This window comes from Balaenoptera acutorostrata, chromosome 21 (genome assembly GCF_949987535.1).
Source record: "Balaenoptera acutorostrata chromosome 21, mBalAcu1.1, whole genome shotgun sequence".
NCBI lineage: Eukaryota > Metazoa > Chordata > Mammalia > Artiodactyla > Balaenopteridae > Balaenoptera > Balaenoptera acutorostrata.
Genome location: NC_080084.1, coordinates 10,493,192 through 10,509,519, shown reverse-complemented (window position 1 = coordinate 10,509,519; position 16,328 = coordinate 10,493,192). Strand labels below are relative to the sequence as shown.

At 38.7% G+C, this 16,328-nt stretch overlaps 1 protein-coding gene across 1 annotated transcript in view; it reads left to right on the top strand.

Moving 5' to 3' along the window:
• The window catches only part of KCNU1 (potassium calcium-activated channel subfamily U member 1), a 135,178-nt gene that overhangs the window by 3,471 nt on the left and 115,379 nt on the right, over window positions 1-16,328 (top strand). Inside the window, exons 3-6 of the mRNA XM_007170105.2 lie at window positions 10,255-10,316; window positions 11,427-11,517; window positions 13,498-13,609; window positions 14,562-14,637. Of these exons, the coding sequence (XP_007170167.1) occupies window positions 10,255-10,316; window positions 11,427-11,517; window positions 13,498-13,609; window positions 14,562-14,637 (341 nt within the window). The remainder of the gene's footprint in view (window positions 1-10,254; window positions 10,317-11,426; window positions 11,518-13,497; window positions 13,610-14,561; window positions 14,638-16,328) is intronic.

The window sequence follows — 16,328 nt, the reverse complement described above, 5'->3', positions numbered from 1 at the left end:
TACTGATGATTCTGCTTGCTTTTTCTTTGGAGTGAATATAATTACTTGGCATTACATTTTCTATTTGTTGTCAGCCTATCCACTAGAAGAAAGACTTTATTAGGGCAAAGGTTGTGTGCATTTCATTCTCCTTGTATGTAGATGGATGTCTGGCATGCAGCTGTTGCTCAAAAAATGTTGGTTTTTAGTGGATTCTCTGCCCTGTGAGGTACAACTATTTTCCCCTCCTTTGATTCCAACAGCTTCCTTTCTTCATTTTACAAACTGGTCTTTTTTGCCCCTCTATGATATTGATCATTTACTTCCTGTTTTAATCTAGGTAAACATTGACATATTAAAACTCAGTCCAGGCATCATCTCCTTAGGCAAATTTTACCTTATCTCCATATTAAGCTAAGAGTCCCCCTCTCTAAGTTTCTATCATTTCCATTGAACGCTGTTAAATTAAAATTATCTGTGCATAAGCCTGTCTATCCTAGTGCACTGTGGACTCCTTGAGAGAAAAGACCATCGGGGAAATGTTTACACCCCATTGTCTGGAAATAGCAGATGCCCTGTAAATGAATATTGCCCCATCGTCATTTCAGTAGTATCGTTTGATCTGAAACATTCAAAAACAATCTGTAATTTGAGGGTATGCTGCCATCCCATGGTGGCATGGTGGAAGGAGACGTATGTGAGCTAAAGATTATCCTCTGCTTTTTGTAATTAGTACAAACATTGTTCTTTTCTAGTTAATGTTGTTTAATTCCGATCTAACTAATTCTTAAAACTTATCTTAAAGTACATAAGTAAAACTGCTTTGATAAACTCTGCAGGGAATACTGAATCATCTGGAAATGTGTCTCTCCTTTTTTTTCCTTCTAAAGTTTTGGTCTCTTTTTTGAAATCCTTGTCCCTATGACCTGTTAGAGAAGGATTTTATGATTCTCTACGATTTTTATCAAGGATTTGTTAGTTAGGATCTCGTCAGGTGTTCAAATCATGTTGGATTATATGTGGATAATGTTGGAAATAAGGTAGTAAAGGACCCTGGGGTGAGGCAAAAGAGAACTTCCACCATCTACCATGTAAGCACTGCATATAGGGATTGGGTGGGGAAGGAATGATCATTGACTACATATCAATAAAAATTATTTCTTTAATGATGGAAAAATTGTTCTTTCAATCTGTTACAGCTTGTGATTAAATGGTTGGAACAACAGGAAGCATGGAGTAAAGGTTAAATTAGAATAAATAGTCTAGCATTGAAACACAGAATTGAGACTCTCAGTGAGGGTTCCAAGCAAGTGTTTTATGAAAGGATGAGAAAGAAAAAAAAGTGGCTTATAGATTTCCTTCCTTCCACCCATCCATCCTTTGTAATTTCCTTCCTTCTTTCTTTCAACAAATATTTACTGCTTGCCAACTACATGCAAAGCATATACTCTAGACATGATGAAATATGCAGGCAAAAATCTTGCACTTATGGGACTTAAATTCTAGTGGGGGTAGAGATGATGAATGTGTACATAAATAGATAAGATAAATTCACATGGTGATCAGTGCTGTGAGGGAATGATGAGTGATGTGTTTGTGAGTTTCGGTGGTTTTGGTGTTAGATCACATTAGATACAGTGATCTGAGAGGAAATCTCTGAAAAGGTAAGATTTGAGCTGAGACTTGAAGAATCAGAAAGATAAAGTGATTGAACGGTGGAAGGAACAGGTTTCCCAATAAAGAGAAGAGACTTGTGGATGTAAAGGGCTCAGATTACTGCAAGTACCAAATGAGGTTCCTGTGCTAGAGGCCAGGAGGGCAGAGGGCTCTGAGGTCTGAGTGGAGACAGGAGAACCATGCAGTGCTTTGCGCTTTGTAGCAAGGAGCTAGGCTATTCAAATGGAATAATTGTATTCTAGTGCAAAGGGGAGTCACCGAGGGGTTTTAAAGCATGGGTTGACATGGTCTAATTATGTTTTAGAAATTCAGGAGGCACTAAAGTTTGAAAATAAAGGAGTTGTCAAAGGCATACTAGGCAAATGACAATAGTGTGAATTCAAGGCAAAAAAACAATAAACGAAGCCAAGTAGCCTGTATTAGTTTCCTAGGATTGTTGTAACAAAGTACCACAAACTGAGTGGCTTAAACAACAGAAATATATTGTCTCACAGTTTTGGAGGCTAGAAGTCTAAGATCAAAGGTTGGTTCCTTCTGAGGGCTGGGAGAGAGAGTCAGCCGCATGCCTGTCTCCTAGATTCTGGTGGTTTGTTGGTAATCTTTGGCATTCCTGGGCTTGTACATGCACCCAGGTCTCTGGCTTCATTTTCACGTGGTATTCACATCGTGTTTCTTCTGTTCATGCCTGTGTCCAAATTTCCCCTTTTTATAGGGACACCAGTCATATTAGATTAGAGTTCATCCTTATGACCTTATTTTAGCTTGAATACATCTGCAAAGACCCTATTTCCAAACTAGGTCACTTTCTGAGGTACTAAGGGTTAGGACTTCAACAGACCTTTTTGGGGACACAATTCAACACATAATTTTGTAATGAAAATTTGTAACTAACTTCAACCAAGATATAACATCATGAGTATCATTATACCAAAAATATAACTTCAAGATAATTAATAAATAAAAAATTACAAGAAATAAAAAAGCAATAGAAAAGGAGAAGAAGAAGGAGAAGGAGAAGGATAAAGAAGACCAAAGTAAATTAATTAATAACAAAGAGCTGACTGAAATGATCAAACTCCATATGGTAAAAACATAAATTAAACCTACAAATGTCTACAAACTATTTGTAAAAATTCAGTATATATTAATAGGCCCCCAAAAAACAATCCCAATTAAAAAACTTACAAAGTAGAGGCAGAGGACATAAACTGAACACAGTACAATAAATGGACAGGAAAATAATAAACTCAGAAAAAAAAGAACCAAAAACAAATAATTTACAGCTAAAAAATTGTAAATATCTCTTTCTAAAATGACTCTTGACTCAGAGAAATCAAACTTAAAATTGCAGAATATTTAGAGAGTAAAGATGATGAAAACATCACATATCCCTTGCACCTACATTATAAGTTGGGAATTGTTCTAAGTTAAATGCATAACATTAACAACTTATCTTGATAAATAAAAAATAATTAAAGTAAGTGAATTATCAATGTCGAAAAGCCAGAGAAAGAAAACACATTAAATCTAAGGAGAATAAATAAGAAAGCTAGAAATTAACAAATTATAAAAGAGCTGATTACTTGAAACAAACAATAAAATAGAGAAATCAATAGGTAGGCTAAACAATACAAGAGGGGAAAAGCAAAATATATGGAATAAGACATTAAAATGAGAAAATAAATACAGATAAAAAGGAAATTGAAAGATATATCCACAATTAAGTATGAAAACCAAATGATTCCTTAGGACAACATAAATAAGCAAAACTGACCATGAAAAAAAGAAAGAAACTTAAACAGACCAAATAACTGGAAGATACAAAGATATTGTCAAAGACTTTATCAACATCACCACCACTACCCTTCTCCCCCTCTGCCTATGGGAGACCCACACAATTTCAAGGTCCAGTCTGCTAGATCTTCAGATAGTGAATCTCTCTAATGTTAATTAAGTAGTCCCAGGGCATAGAAAATACAAGAAAGAAAGTATCTGATTTTCTTTTTCAATGAAGGCACAGTATCTGTATCAAAACCCACAATGATGGCAAATTTAATAACATCTGTAGACTAATGTCTTAAACACGTGGATACGTGGCCAACAACACAGTGTAAGAAGGAAAAGGAAGGAGGAGGATGAGGAGAGTAAGTTGTTTAAAAAAAAAAGAAGGATGAAAAGAAAAAGAAGGAAAATGAAAAGGAGAGGAAAATGCAAATAGTCAAAGGGAAAGAAAATATTATCTTCAAAACCGGAGACCTTCTGAGATCCTTCTAGAGATGGAACAAGGCAATGTGCCGATCACCTCTGCAGCATCTTTGGGCTTGTTGCTTTAGTTTTCACAAGCATGTTTTTACAGCTACCTGTGGGAGATTTTCTACTGAATTTAGTCCCAAAGAGTCCTATTCCTAAACTGTTCCTTCTTTTGGATGCTATTGATTGTGTAACTGTGCTTCTCTGTTGTTTTGATAGTTAAAACATTTAAGAACCAAAAATATGGCTCATCTTTAGTAAGTGTATCTGCTTTTAGCATCATCCTAGGCACCACTTTATGTCCATCTTCTATTTTTCTGTCTTCTCTGGCAGGATGAGTATAAGCCCAGGTGTTTGCAGGTTGTCCTGGTGTAACTGTTTAATAGAGTCTCTTTCATTCTTAAAAGTGTATGTGTTGTGACAATAAATGACATAGCTGCCTTAGCTTTAAGTGAAAAGTTTTGTTTTTCAAAGCCACAGGACATCTTCCAGGGAAAATGAGCCATTGAAGAGAAGGTCTCCTCGGCTGCTTCGTAGCTTCCACTCCACCTTTCTCCTTTGACTAGAAAGCATGATTTTTTTTTTCTCTTTCTACTCCTAACTGACACCATTCCCCTCTCATGATGGGCCATGTCCCTCCCTTTCGGTCACATGTAGCCTTGCTGGAGATTTATACATTTCATGACGTACATATATATATCGTGTGTAATTAATATCACTTTTATCCTTCTTAATTTCAATATCCTGTTGCTAGCCAACCAGGAAGCCACTGCGCTGGTTGGCTACCATCACTGGGACCTGGTAGGAATGGGCACCTTTGAGGACGGGTCCCCGCCCATCCCAGGCTCAGTTTTTCAGTGCCCCGTGGAAGAGTGCAGGAGTTATGTTAGATGGTTGCCTGTTCCTCTGCAGAAGCAGCGTGGTACTTCTCAGGCTGCTTCTTTTTCAGACCTTCCTCATTCTGTCAGAGGGTCCTGGCCAGTACTTCGTTTCCTCCTACATCATCATGTTGGTCAATTTCCTGATCACTGGCTTTATTTTCGTCACTGGGGCAGCTTTGATGAGCTGAGTCTTCCCGAGCTCGCGCTCACACTTCCTCCCAGTCAGCTCTGCCGAGGGCTGCCGGTCGTCTTCCTTGTCAACCTGGGGACGCCTGTATCCAGGATCCCGGAGGCTCCACCCGGCCGGGCTCAGCCTGGAAGCCGCGGGACAGCACTGCGCATGCCCAGCGCCAGGTCCCGCCAAGCCTGCGCAGCCTTCACCCTGGACAGCCCTCTGGGCTGGCCTCGTTTTAACAGATTTTTCAGTTGAATTTCATTTATAAAATTTTTTTCCTCCCAGCGCTTCTTTGGTCACATCTCATAGACCTTGGCAAGTAATGTTCTTATTTTTAGTAATGCCCAGTTCGTCTTTAGGTTAAGTTTTAATTTTGATTTCTTGCTTGATTCATAATCTATTGTGAGGAGTGCTGTATGCTTTTGTTTCCTTGGTGTTGGACTGGCTCTCTTTTCTACTTTGGTAAAATTTATGGTCCAAGAATATCACTAGCTTTATGATCCCTAGTTTATGGAATTTATGGGGAAATTCTTTGTTGCCTAGTACATGATCAATTTTTATTACTGTGTAATGGACTTTTTAGAGAATCTGTGTATATTTTCCATATCCTTAATTATTTGCTGACTGATTGAAAAGGGCATGTCACCATTTTTCATTTATGATTTTATAGTTTTATCAAATATCTTACATTTCTAACAGATTTTGAGTTATATATTTTATATAACATCAATGCATAGAGTTACCTGTTATAACTCCTTGCCTTTTACTGATATGAAATATCCATTTTTGTCACATTGAGTGGGTTTTTGTTGTTGTTGTTGTGTTTTTGTTTTTGTTTTTTTACCCAGGGGATACTTTAGAACATAATGTTAGCTGGTAACATTGCTTTCATTTTATTCATACTTGATTAGGATGTCTTTGCCCAGCTCTCTTTCAGTCTTTCTGTCTTATTTCCTCTTAAGTGTATCTCTTTAAATATCATGGAGCTGCACTTTTGTGTTTATTGATTTAAGAATGCATTTATTTGTTCATTTACTGGAGAATTTAATTATTCTCCTTTATGGTGATCTGTTTCATTGGTCTTTATAATATTTAGAGATTGAATTTACTGCATAGTAGACTATCTAAATTTCTGTGGCTTAAACAAACGGGGTGTGTTGGTAAAGAAAGGGAGAATGGGTATTGGATAAACAACTAGGACCTTTGTGACATCTTAGTTCCTTATCTTACTGGAGAAGCGGAATGACATGGTGATTGAGAATTTTGAGAGACATGACCTTAAGCATTGGCTTCTCTACTTCATCTTGAACAAGTTAATTTTCCCAAATTGCACTTCTTTCATATAATGTGAATAACCTCCTTAAAATACTGTAGGGAGTATTGTAAACCCTTCAAGGGTGTAGTAAGTACTGACCCTTTGCTGATATTTACATTCCTTATTTGTTCCTTTTTGTTAATTTTATTTATTTTCTTTTGTATCTTTTGACTTGGGATTTTCCATTTTTAATAGAATATCATAGGTATATCAGTAAATGAAATTCAGAACAAACTTCCCACCTGTATTTCTCTCTAATAATATCTCTGCATGTTTTATATCTATATACTGCTCTCGCCTGAGACCTTTGTCATGTTTTTCCTCCACACCACCCCTCCTTCCTTCCAGAAATTGTTGAATTAATCTGAACCCTCAGTTCCAGATTGCTGCTGTGTTTTTTAGTTTTTTTGGCTTTCAGCATTGTACAGCTGGTCAGATTTTCTTCTTAATATTTGCTTTAGAGTTAAAAATTCCATTAATTTTACCAGTTTTATTAGGCACCATTTTTTCTTACATAACGTATTTTATCTTTCTAATTTTCTTTTTCTTGAGTACTTGCCCTATTCACTTGCGAGGGAAATTGTGGGTAGTACACTTTCCAAATTGTTGTATGTCCCCAAATTTTTTTCCCTTTCTCTCATAAGTGAACAATAATTTGGTTGGGTTTAGAATTCTTGGCTTGTAATCCTTTTTCCTGAAACCTCTGTAAATGCTGTTCCAAAGTGTTCTGGCTACTTAAGGATACCAAACTCTTGTCTCTCCGCTCCACATCCACCCTCTCTCCTCTGCTTTGTGACGTGAGGCTAGTTCGCAGCAACCACACGTCTCTTTGGTCAGCTCCCGTGTGCTCTAGAGGAGGGGAAGGGAACTGCCTTTCTGTGTTTTACATCTAGTTTTTTCAGCCTCACTTCATCAGTGGCTTTTTCTTCCAGAAGCAGTGCTTGGTTTCAGTTTCCAGGCTTTTCCAACAGTACCAGGACCAAGCTCACAGTGTCTCTTCAGATGTACCATTACCAGCCGACCCAGGACCCCTCCTCCCAAGTCTGAAGCCCCCCTCCAAAGGGTACCTCTTTGATGCCCTTTGGCATCAAATGTTTGTAAATGTTGAGAATCCCAACCTCCCTTTGTTGATCTCCCAGCCAGTCCTTGGGGGTGCAGCTTCTTGCAGTTACTACCTCTGTGTCACCCCCATGTTCCTTGGTCTTTCCAGTCCTCCAGTACTACTTAACAGCTTTTTAGAATCTCACCAGCAACACTAATTGTAATTCTTAAATGTTTAATTACATATCCTATGCTCACTCTTTCACTGGAGGTTATCTCATCTGTTCTGTGTGCCTGGTCCTCTTGTTTTCTTATACCTCCCGTATAACTGGCAGTTTTCTGGTGTCCTCTCATATTCACAAGTGAAGATTTAGAGTATTCATAGCGCCCCTTGTTAACTGCGTCGGTGGCTGTTTGGATTCTGAACACGCCCATAACCATCCACCGACTAAACGGGCTTTAAGCCCCACTGTAGAAATCACAGCTCAGGTGGCGGGCTTCCTACCCCTCCCAGATAGCCAGCGCTTCCAGACTTTGCCCCTTCAACCCAAGGGAAATTCGTAAGTCCTCTCAGAATATCTCCCATTTCTACCTGACTCACCAAACAGCCTTCACAAGCTGTTAGCTCCCAGTGCTTTATTTTGGTTTGGTACACATTTTGTGGCTTATTATATATAATTTCTGGATCATCCTTTTGAGGTTTGTGGCATGAAGTTGATATTGTTCTTAGATTGAATAAAACTAAAATTTTCTTCTTTTATTTATTTATTTTTGTTAACTTTATGGTGTGGAGGACTATAAATATATGACCTTGTTACCATATTTCTGGAAGCCTGTCAGTACATGATTTATAGATGAAGAATCACGTATGGGATTTAGTAAGAGAGAAAAAATATATAATCATATGTAAGGAGAAGAAAAACAATTTCATGGAAACTATTAATAAATATATATATATATATATATATATATATACACACACACACACACACACACATATGCATATCCACTCCCAGCATTTTTCCTGAGCTTCAGACTACATTTGTAACCAAATATCTCCATGAGACCCACAGTCTTAGTGATATCTCCATCAACACTTGATTCAGATGTTAAAATGGAACTGACAGTAAGAGTTGAGACCCCAAGAAAAATAGATGCCACTAACTCCCATTAACCTTCAGCACTGCCACTTACAAAGCAGTTGGAAGAAGACCAGTTGAAGCTCTCAGCATCTTGACCAACCCCATGTAAATTTGGGCAAGCTGGAAATTGAAGAGGATTTGGAACAAGCTCTTATTGTGGCAGAGGTATTGGGGGGGTGGTTTTCCTCCCCTGTCAAGCGAGGGACCACTTAGAAAGGTCAGCTGGCATCTCTTGGAACTCTGGGGACACAGAGAGCTGATGTCTGGCTCGTTGGTGAAGAGGGATGGCCACACTGAAGAGAATCTGTCCTTCTAGTGTTTGTTGGGGCAAAGAGTGCTTGAGCTGGTCCGTGGGCCAGATGTGGGTCACATGTGAGAGTCTTCTCGAACCTGCCAAAGTAGGCATCTGGAGGGGGAAGAGTTCCAGCAGAATACAAGAGTGCAAGGTGCACTGAGAAAAGAGTTGTGAGCAACCAGCGAGAGAGGATGCTTTCACTCAGCTCAAGGGAACCGCAGAGGGGACGCTTAGCAATTAAATATTGTCAAGCTGCAGCCCATCTGCCCCCTCCCCTCGCACTTCTGATCCGTTTAAGTTGCTCTCCTTTATTTCCCTAGCATGCATCTTCTCACATACCACCTAAGGTACATATTAATTACTATTTATTGTCTAGACCATAAGCTCCGTAAAGGCAGGGATATTTGTATATGTTGTTGAATGATGTTTCCCAATCACCAGAATAATACTTGAGTCATGATAGGTACTAAAGAAATATCTGTTGAATTTGAATATGAATTGAATTGGGAATCTCCAACAACCCAGGAAAATAAACAGTAAAAAGTCCAGCATTTCCTGCTATTAGCTCCCCTTTCTGTTCACGGCCTGACACTGACCTACGATTCTCAGAGGCCAGAGGTAGCCTAGTCAGTAGGCAGCTGGGACTAAAAAAACAAAAAGGGTTAACGTAGAAGAAACGAATCCCTTTTTGCATGCTAGTAGCCTGCTCAAGGAACCCCTGAACTGGAAGGGAGTGAAGCTTTAATTGTAAATAAAATACAGTTTTACACAGGACTGAACATATTTTTTTAAATGTTTGGAAACTAGAAATAACTGATTACCTACAGTTGACCTAAAATTTCACCGAGGCTGCAAAATATTTCATCCAAATGTATTGAGGGTTTTAAATGGGTAAATTTCTGATTATATTCCACAAATTCTTATTTTACAGACCAGATATATTGGCAAGTTAAAGCGCTCATTTTCTCTTCTCACTTTATAGCATGTTCCCTCCTGTCAGAATTCTGCCCATCCTTTAGATGGGCATGTTTGGGACTGTTTCTTCTCCAACATCATAGGCAATTCAAGTTCAGAGTCTGTATCCCACGGCCCTCATTTTCTAGCGTGTAATAAAGTGCATAACACATATTAAGCACTTAATAAATGTTTGATGAGTGAGTGAATGAATAAACAACAGGACTTCTTGAGCTCAGAAAACCTTAGGAGCAGCAGAAAGGACAAATTGTTTATTCTGAAGTGTGTGAAAGTTAAAATTAGGTAGGTAAAATGGGTAGGTACATGTCCATTTATTGAATACCCAGTAAAGGTCCAATCAGTTTTTGTTGAGTGAATGAATGAATGCTAACATAAATGAATGTGTGGGGAAAAATGGCTACAGATGTATAGGCAAGGGAAAAAGGTAAAACACAATTTTGTTGGTATGTTTATTCATCTATGTTCATGCTAATAGAATGGATCTGTACATTTGTCTGTGTTATTTTTTGTTTTGTATTTTTCAGGTGATCCTTGTCTTTGTGCTAAGCATTGGGTCTCTTATAATCTATTTCATCAACTCCACTGAGTGAGTAAAATCCCCAGTCAATCTTGTCTGCTCATATCAGTAGCTTACCAGCTAATTTGGAATATTCTGTTAGGAATAATGCTTAATATACTTTCACGTAAACTCACACACACAAGCTCATAAGAAAAGGATAAGTGTTTAGTTTCCCCTAGGAAGTACTAAACCCAACTCCACAAACAAACAAAAATATGCATGGGTTTCTCCTGTATCCTGTCATTCTGCGCTGCTAGGAGCTGGGGTGCTGTGCATATGTCTATTCTAGTTTCTGGGACTACAAGCCTCCAGCCGTTGTCTCCGCCTTGGGACCGTTTATGTGGACCTTACGTGCCTTTGGATTCCTTAGGTGTTAAAGCAGAAGTTCTCTAGTCATTTCAGGGTTTCTCATAGGTTCTAGACAAGTTTGGATGGTCTGAGGAAAGAAAATGCTAGACCTCACCAGGGATGTAGGAGCAAACTATCCTCTGTTCTTCTCTGAAGGCATTCCCTTCTCCTGTGCCAAAGTTAGGACAGCTTCTTGGACACAACCCAACCTAATCTGAGCTCCATGCTGATCCTCCGGGAATTTTATTGGATTTCCAGCTAAAGTAAAACTGGGATTACAGGGCCACACAGGTCAGGCCACTTTAGAGATCCTACAGAAACAAGGAGTCCTTGTTTTGTGGATTCCTTACTGACCGTTTAGGAACATTTCCTTGGAATTTGCTTCAGATCAGTTCATTTGACGTAGAGTAGCTCTCTATCAGAAGTATACTGAAGCCAAAATGTTGTCCTGGCTGGGTAAGATGGTCTTGCACACCAAAAAGAGCCACATAACCTCTGTGCCTCTGAATCCCACTGATAAAATGAAAATGGAACCAATAAACTCTATGAAAAGAAGAGCAGGTAATTCTTCTGTTATTTTCAGCTACATTCACGGCCCAGTGGTTTTGTTCATGCATACCTCTACTCCCAAGAGAAAAGTAATTTCCTTGAGATGTGCACGTAAGTGTCTGGGTTGACCATTCATGGTAAATAAATAGAAAATTGCCCACCCGTTCTCTTTATTTGGTCCTCTGTGGCCACAGCTTTTAAAATGTCCACCTTTATAAACTGTCTTTGTTTCTTTTCCAGCCCTGTTAGAAGCTGTTCTTCATACCAAGACAAAACCATCCCGATTGATTTGACTTTCAATGCTTTCTTTAGTTTCTATTTTGGATTGAGAGTAAGTACCTATTGAACATGGGAGTAAACGGGAATACAACAGGCGCACTGTAAAGAGATCTGTGTTATACAAAGAGATGCCTTCCTTAGACCATCTGCCTATGCTTTCAGGCTCTAAAGCCAGAGGGTCTGGGCCCTAAATTGTCAAATGTATAACGAGACCCCCAAACTCTCTCCTGCACTTGAAACTGTAAACCAGGTCCACAATTTTAGCACAAATGTAAAGGATGCCTTGTTAAAATATCGTCACCCTGTCACCCTGTCCTTCTTATTGGCTTCCCACTTGCCACTCAGAAGAGTGACTAGTAATCACAAGAGAGCAGAACCTGAGTAACAAGCCTCTGAGAATGTCATCGGCTCCACCGATGGCATATGCGCCATATAGCGCTGTAAAATACTCCTGTGCCTTTAGTTGCGCTGCAGTCGCGTGTTCAGTAGTTCTCCCATTCCACAAGCACTTTCCGAGGGCCCACCCAGATCTAGGTTCTAGACTTATCTATCTCATGTTTGTGAGATAGGTATACACACACACACACATATATACCCACAGACACACACAGACACACACACACATATATACACACAGACACACATATACACACATATACACACAGGCACACATATACACACACATATACACATACAAATATACACACATATACACACACACATATATATACCCACATATACACACAGACACACATATACACACATATACACACAGGCACACATATACACACACATATACACATACAAATATACACACATATACACACACACATATATATACCCATATATACACACATACACACACACACACATACACAGACACACATATACACACACACGCACACATATACACACACATATATACACACATATACACACAGACACAGACACACATATATACACACACATACACACACAAATATATATACATATACACACACATATATATACACACACATATACACACATATATACATACACATATACACACATATACACATATATGTACCCATATACACACGTATACACACATGTATAAATGTATGCACACTCATATACACATACACACACATATATATACACACACCTACACACATGTATATATACACACATATACGCACACACATATGCACACATATATACACACATACACAAACGTATATATATACACACACATACACACGTATATATACACATATATTCACACAAATATATATACACACACATATATACACATGTACACACACAAACATATACACACGTACATACACACATATACATACACACAGAGGTATATGTACGCACATATAAGTGTGTATGTATGTAATATGTATGTGCGTATGAAAGGTATGTTATATATGTATTTCTATGACCTTCCTTCAGACTTATTTCAACCACACTGGCCATCACAGTCTTATTTTTACAGCAGCCCCTCCCTTCTGGAAGCGCCTGCTTTCTTAATCCAAATAAGGAAGCTCATAAACACAAGCCTTGGCCAACCAAACTTCTAGACCTTTTCCATTGAAGACCATCCTATATCTTGTATCTTCGTTGCTCACAAATAGGGGGTTTTATCTATGTCATTATATATATATATCAGGAAGTTCTAGGAGCAGTAGGAAGGTCAAAGTGATTATTCTGAAGTAGGAGAGTTAAGATCTGGTAAGTAAGGTGGATTCATGTTCATTCATTGAATACCCACTAAAGGTACAATCTCTTTATCTATATGAATATATAGGTGTGTGTGTGTGTGTGTATATATATAAATATATATATATATATAAATGTGTATTTACTTATATAGCTATATAAATATATATGAGTGTATGTATGTATACATTGTATGTATGTAATAGAATGCGGTCAGAGCTTCAGTTGGTGGATGAAGTGTACCTGAAAAAAGCCACTCTTGTGTTCACTGTAAAATTTTTGAGGGTAACAGAATTTGGGGTCTTCTGTTTTCATTTCATAGTTTGTGGCAGCTGATGACAAGGTCAAGTTCTGGTTGGAGATGAATTCGATTGTAGACATCTTTACCATTCCACCAACCTTTATTTCTTATTATTTGAAGAGTAATTGGCTAGGTAGGTGAGTTGTGGGAATCAGAAGCAATCTCAAAAAAACCCCTCAACATTCATCCGTAAGTATCCTTTCATTTTCCTTTATAGCCTAAATGGCGTTTAAAAAAATTCCTCCCCGTGATTGTATGGTTTTGTAAGACATTTTCAGAACCCATTCTTTTTTTTACCCCAGTCCCTGGCGATGGGCCTGATGCCAGTAGGTGTACGAGGTTGTTTATTGTTTATGGATTATCCGCACCTGAGGGGCAGGGCCCCAACATCCTCACCCCCTGTGGCACCTTTGTGCTGAGATCCCACATGACTGGGAGAAGTGAAAAGCCTCCCGTGGTTTTTAAAAAGTATAAATCATCATATCCAGACACGCGGTGACCTGTTAGAGATTTTTTTAATTAGTTACTTTGTCTTTAAAGTGGATGTATTGACAGTACGTGGGCATTCTGTGGCTTTTGTCAGTTTTTAATGTAATCTTATATTATTATTTATTATCTACAAAATATTTCTTACTAGTGTTACTATCAAACTACATAAAGGCGAATAATGTGCAAACCCTGGGGAGCGTATCACAGAGACTCTATAGTCAGGAGTTAAAGTGGTTTATGGATCATTTGTTCTCCATTCTAAAGAAGAGTTAAATAGAGTAAAATGTGAGTTGTGCTTATTGCATACTTTGTAATAATAATACTCAGCAACGCTTCGAGGTAGGTATCATTATAATTCCCATTTTACAGGTGAGGAACTAGAGAAGCTAAGGGCGTTGCTTTAGATTACAACAGCCATTAAGTGAACCAGAATTTGAACCAGTGCTCAGGTCTTAAACTGATGACATTGTAAGATATTATACTTGAGCATTTCAGGGAAAGAAAGAACGTAAGCAGTCCCAGGTGTGGTATAATTCAGACTGCTCCCTTTGTGACCCTCATCTTTCGGCAGCTTTCTTTTTTTGATTGCTTTGTAGGTTTAAGGTTCTTAAGAGCATTGCGGCTGCTGGAACTCCCTCAAATCTTGCAAATTCTGAGAGCCATCAGGACCAGGTAAATGCTAGCCCTGCCTCAAGTACTACTTACTCATTCGGATTAGGAAATTCAAATGTTAACTGAACCTTCAACTCAGCTCATTTCCCATCAGAAACTTCAGTGCAAAAGTCACGAAATCCCTTACTTTCCAAGATACCATTTGCTTACTTTTCTCTCACTGCATTAACCTCACACACTGGCTGGAAAGTTTGCAATCATCTTGAAGAGTGTGTTTCTTCTCTGTTTCTTGGACCTACAGTGTGTCAGTCCATTTAGGCTTTAATTCTCCCCCGCACCGAAAAAAAAATTTTTTTTAATCAAAGCAATTCAGACAAAATAGACTTTAAAATAAAGACTGTTACAACAGATAAGGAAGGACACAACATAATGATCAAGGGATCAATCCAAGAAGAAGATATAACAACTGTAAATATTTGTGCACCCAACACAGGAGCACCTCAATATATAAGGCAAATGCTAACAGCCATAAAAGGGGAAATCGACAGTAACACAACAATTGTGGGGGACAGATTGTCCTGACAGAGAATAAGGAAACGCAAGCCTTAAATGACACATTAGACCAGATAGACTTAATTGATATTTATAGGACATTCCATCCGAAAGCAGCAGAATACATTTTCTTTCTCAAGTGCACACAGAACGTTCTCCAGGATAGATCACATCTTGGGTTGCAAATCAAGCCTTGGTGAATATAAGATAATTCAGATCCTATCAAGCATCTTTTCTGACCACAACACTATGAGATTAGAAATCAGTTACAGGAAAAAAACTATAAAAAACACAAACACATGAAGGCTAAACAATATGTTACTAAATAATCAATGGATCACTGAAGAAATCAGACACTTTGATTCTATACATTCGTTGGCATGAATCGATCCACTGCTGTCTAGGAATGTAAGACAATTCCTCCAAGCCTGAGAGCTGCCCAGCAGCAGCAGTGAGTTCTTGCTTGCAGAAATAGAGCTACCTAAATATCTCCAAAAAATTAAAATTACAGTTAAAAAAAAAAATCCAACCTACCTTTAAGCAGCAATCCTGTTAAAGTTTTAGGCAATTTGGTCTAACATTACCCACTCACAATCCCCATGCCTCTGCATTCTCACTAGAAGCATCAAATAGTACCGGCCAGGTGGGTCTCACTGCTAAGGGTTTATGCTTTATGGAGCATTTGTGATCGGAAAGGGCTGTTCTTGTGTGGTCGGTAGCCTTGCTGAGAACCACAGAGATTTCGGCTAAACTCTAGGGCTTCCCTTAGGAGACAGGAGCTTGTTTGATCCTCTTCATTCAGAGATGCTGGTGTGAGTTTAGCAATATGGAACTACATTTCTGTGATCTACTCACAATTTCATTTTGCAAGCCCACTCTCTGGATCCTTGGGACACTTCCCTTTTTCAATATAATATTAGGCTAGTGGAGATCATCAGAACCTAAGCTTTTTGAACATGTGTGTGTGACGGGGTGTGCCTGAGAGCTGTGCATCTCCGATTTTAATATGTATACAAAGCAAGCAGGGGATCCTGTAACAATGCAGATCAGTGGGTCAAGGCAGGGCGTGGGATGCTGCATTTCCAGTGTGCTCCCAGGGAAGTGTAACGTTGCTCCTGGTCCATGACCCACACTTTGGGGAGCGAGAGTTTAGAGGACGAGGTATTTGTGTTGTTCGGGAACCTGTCAGAACCCAGCAG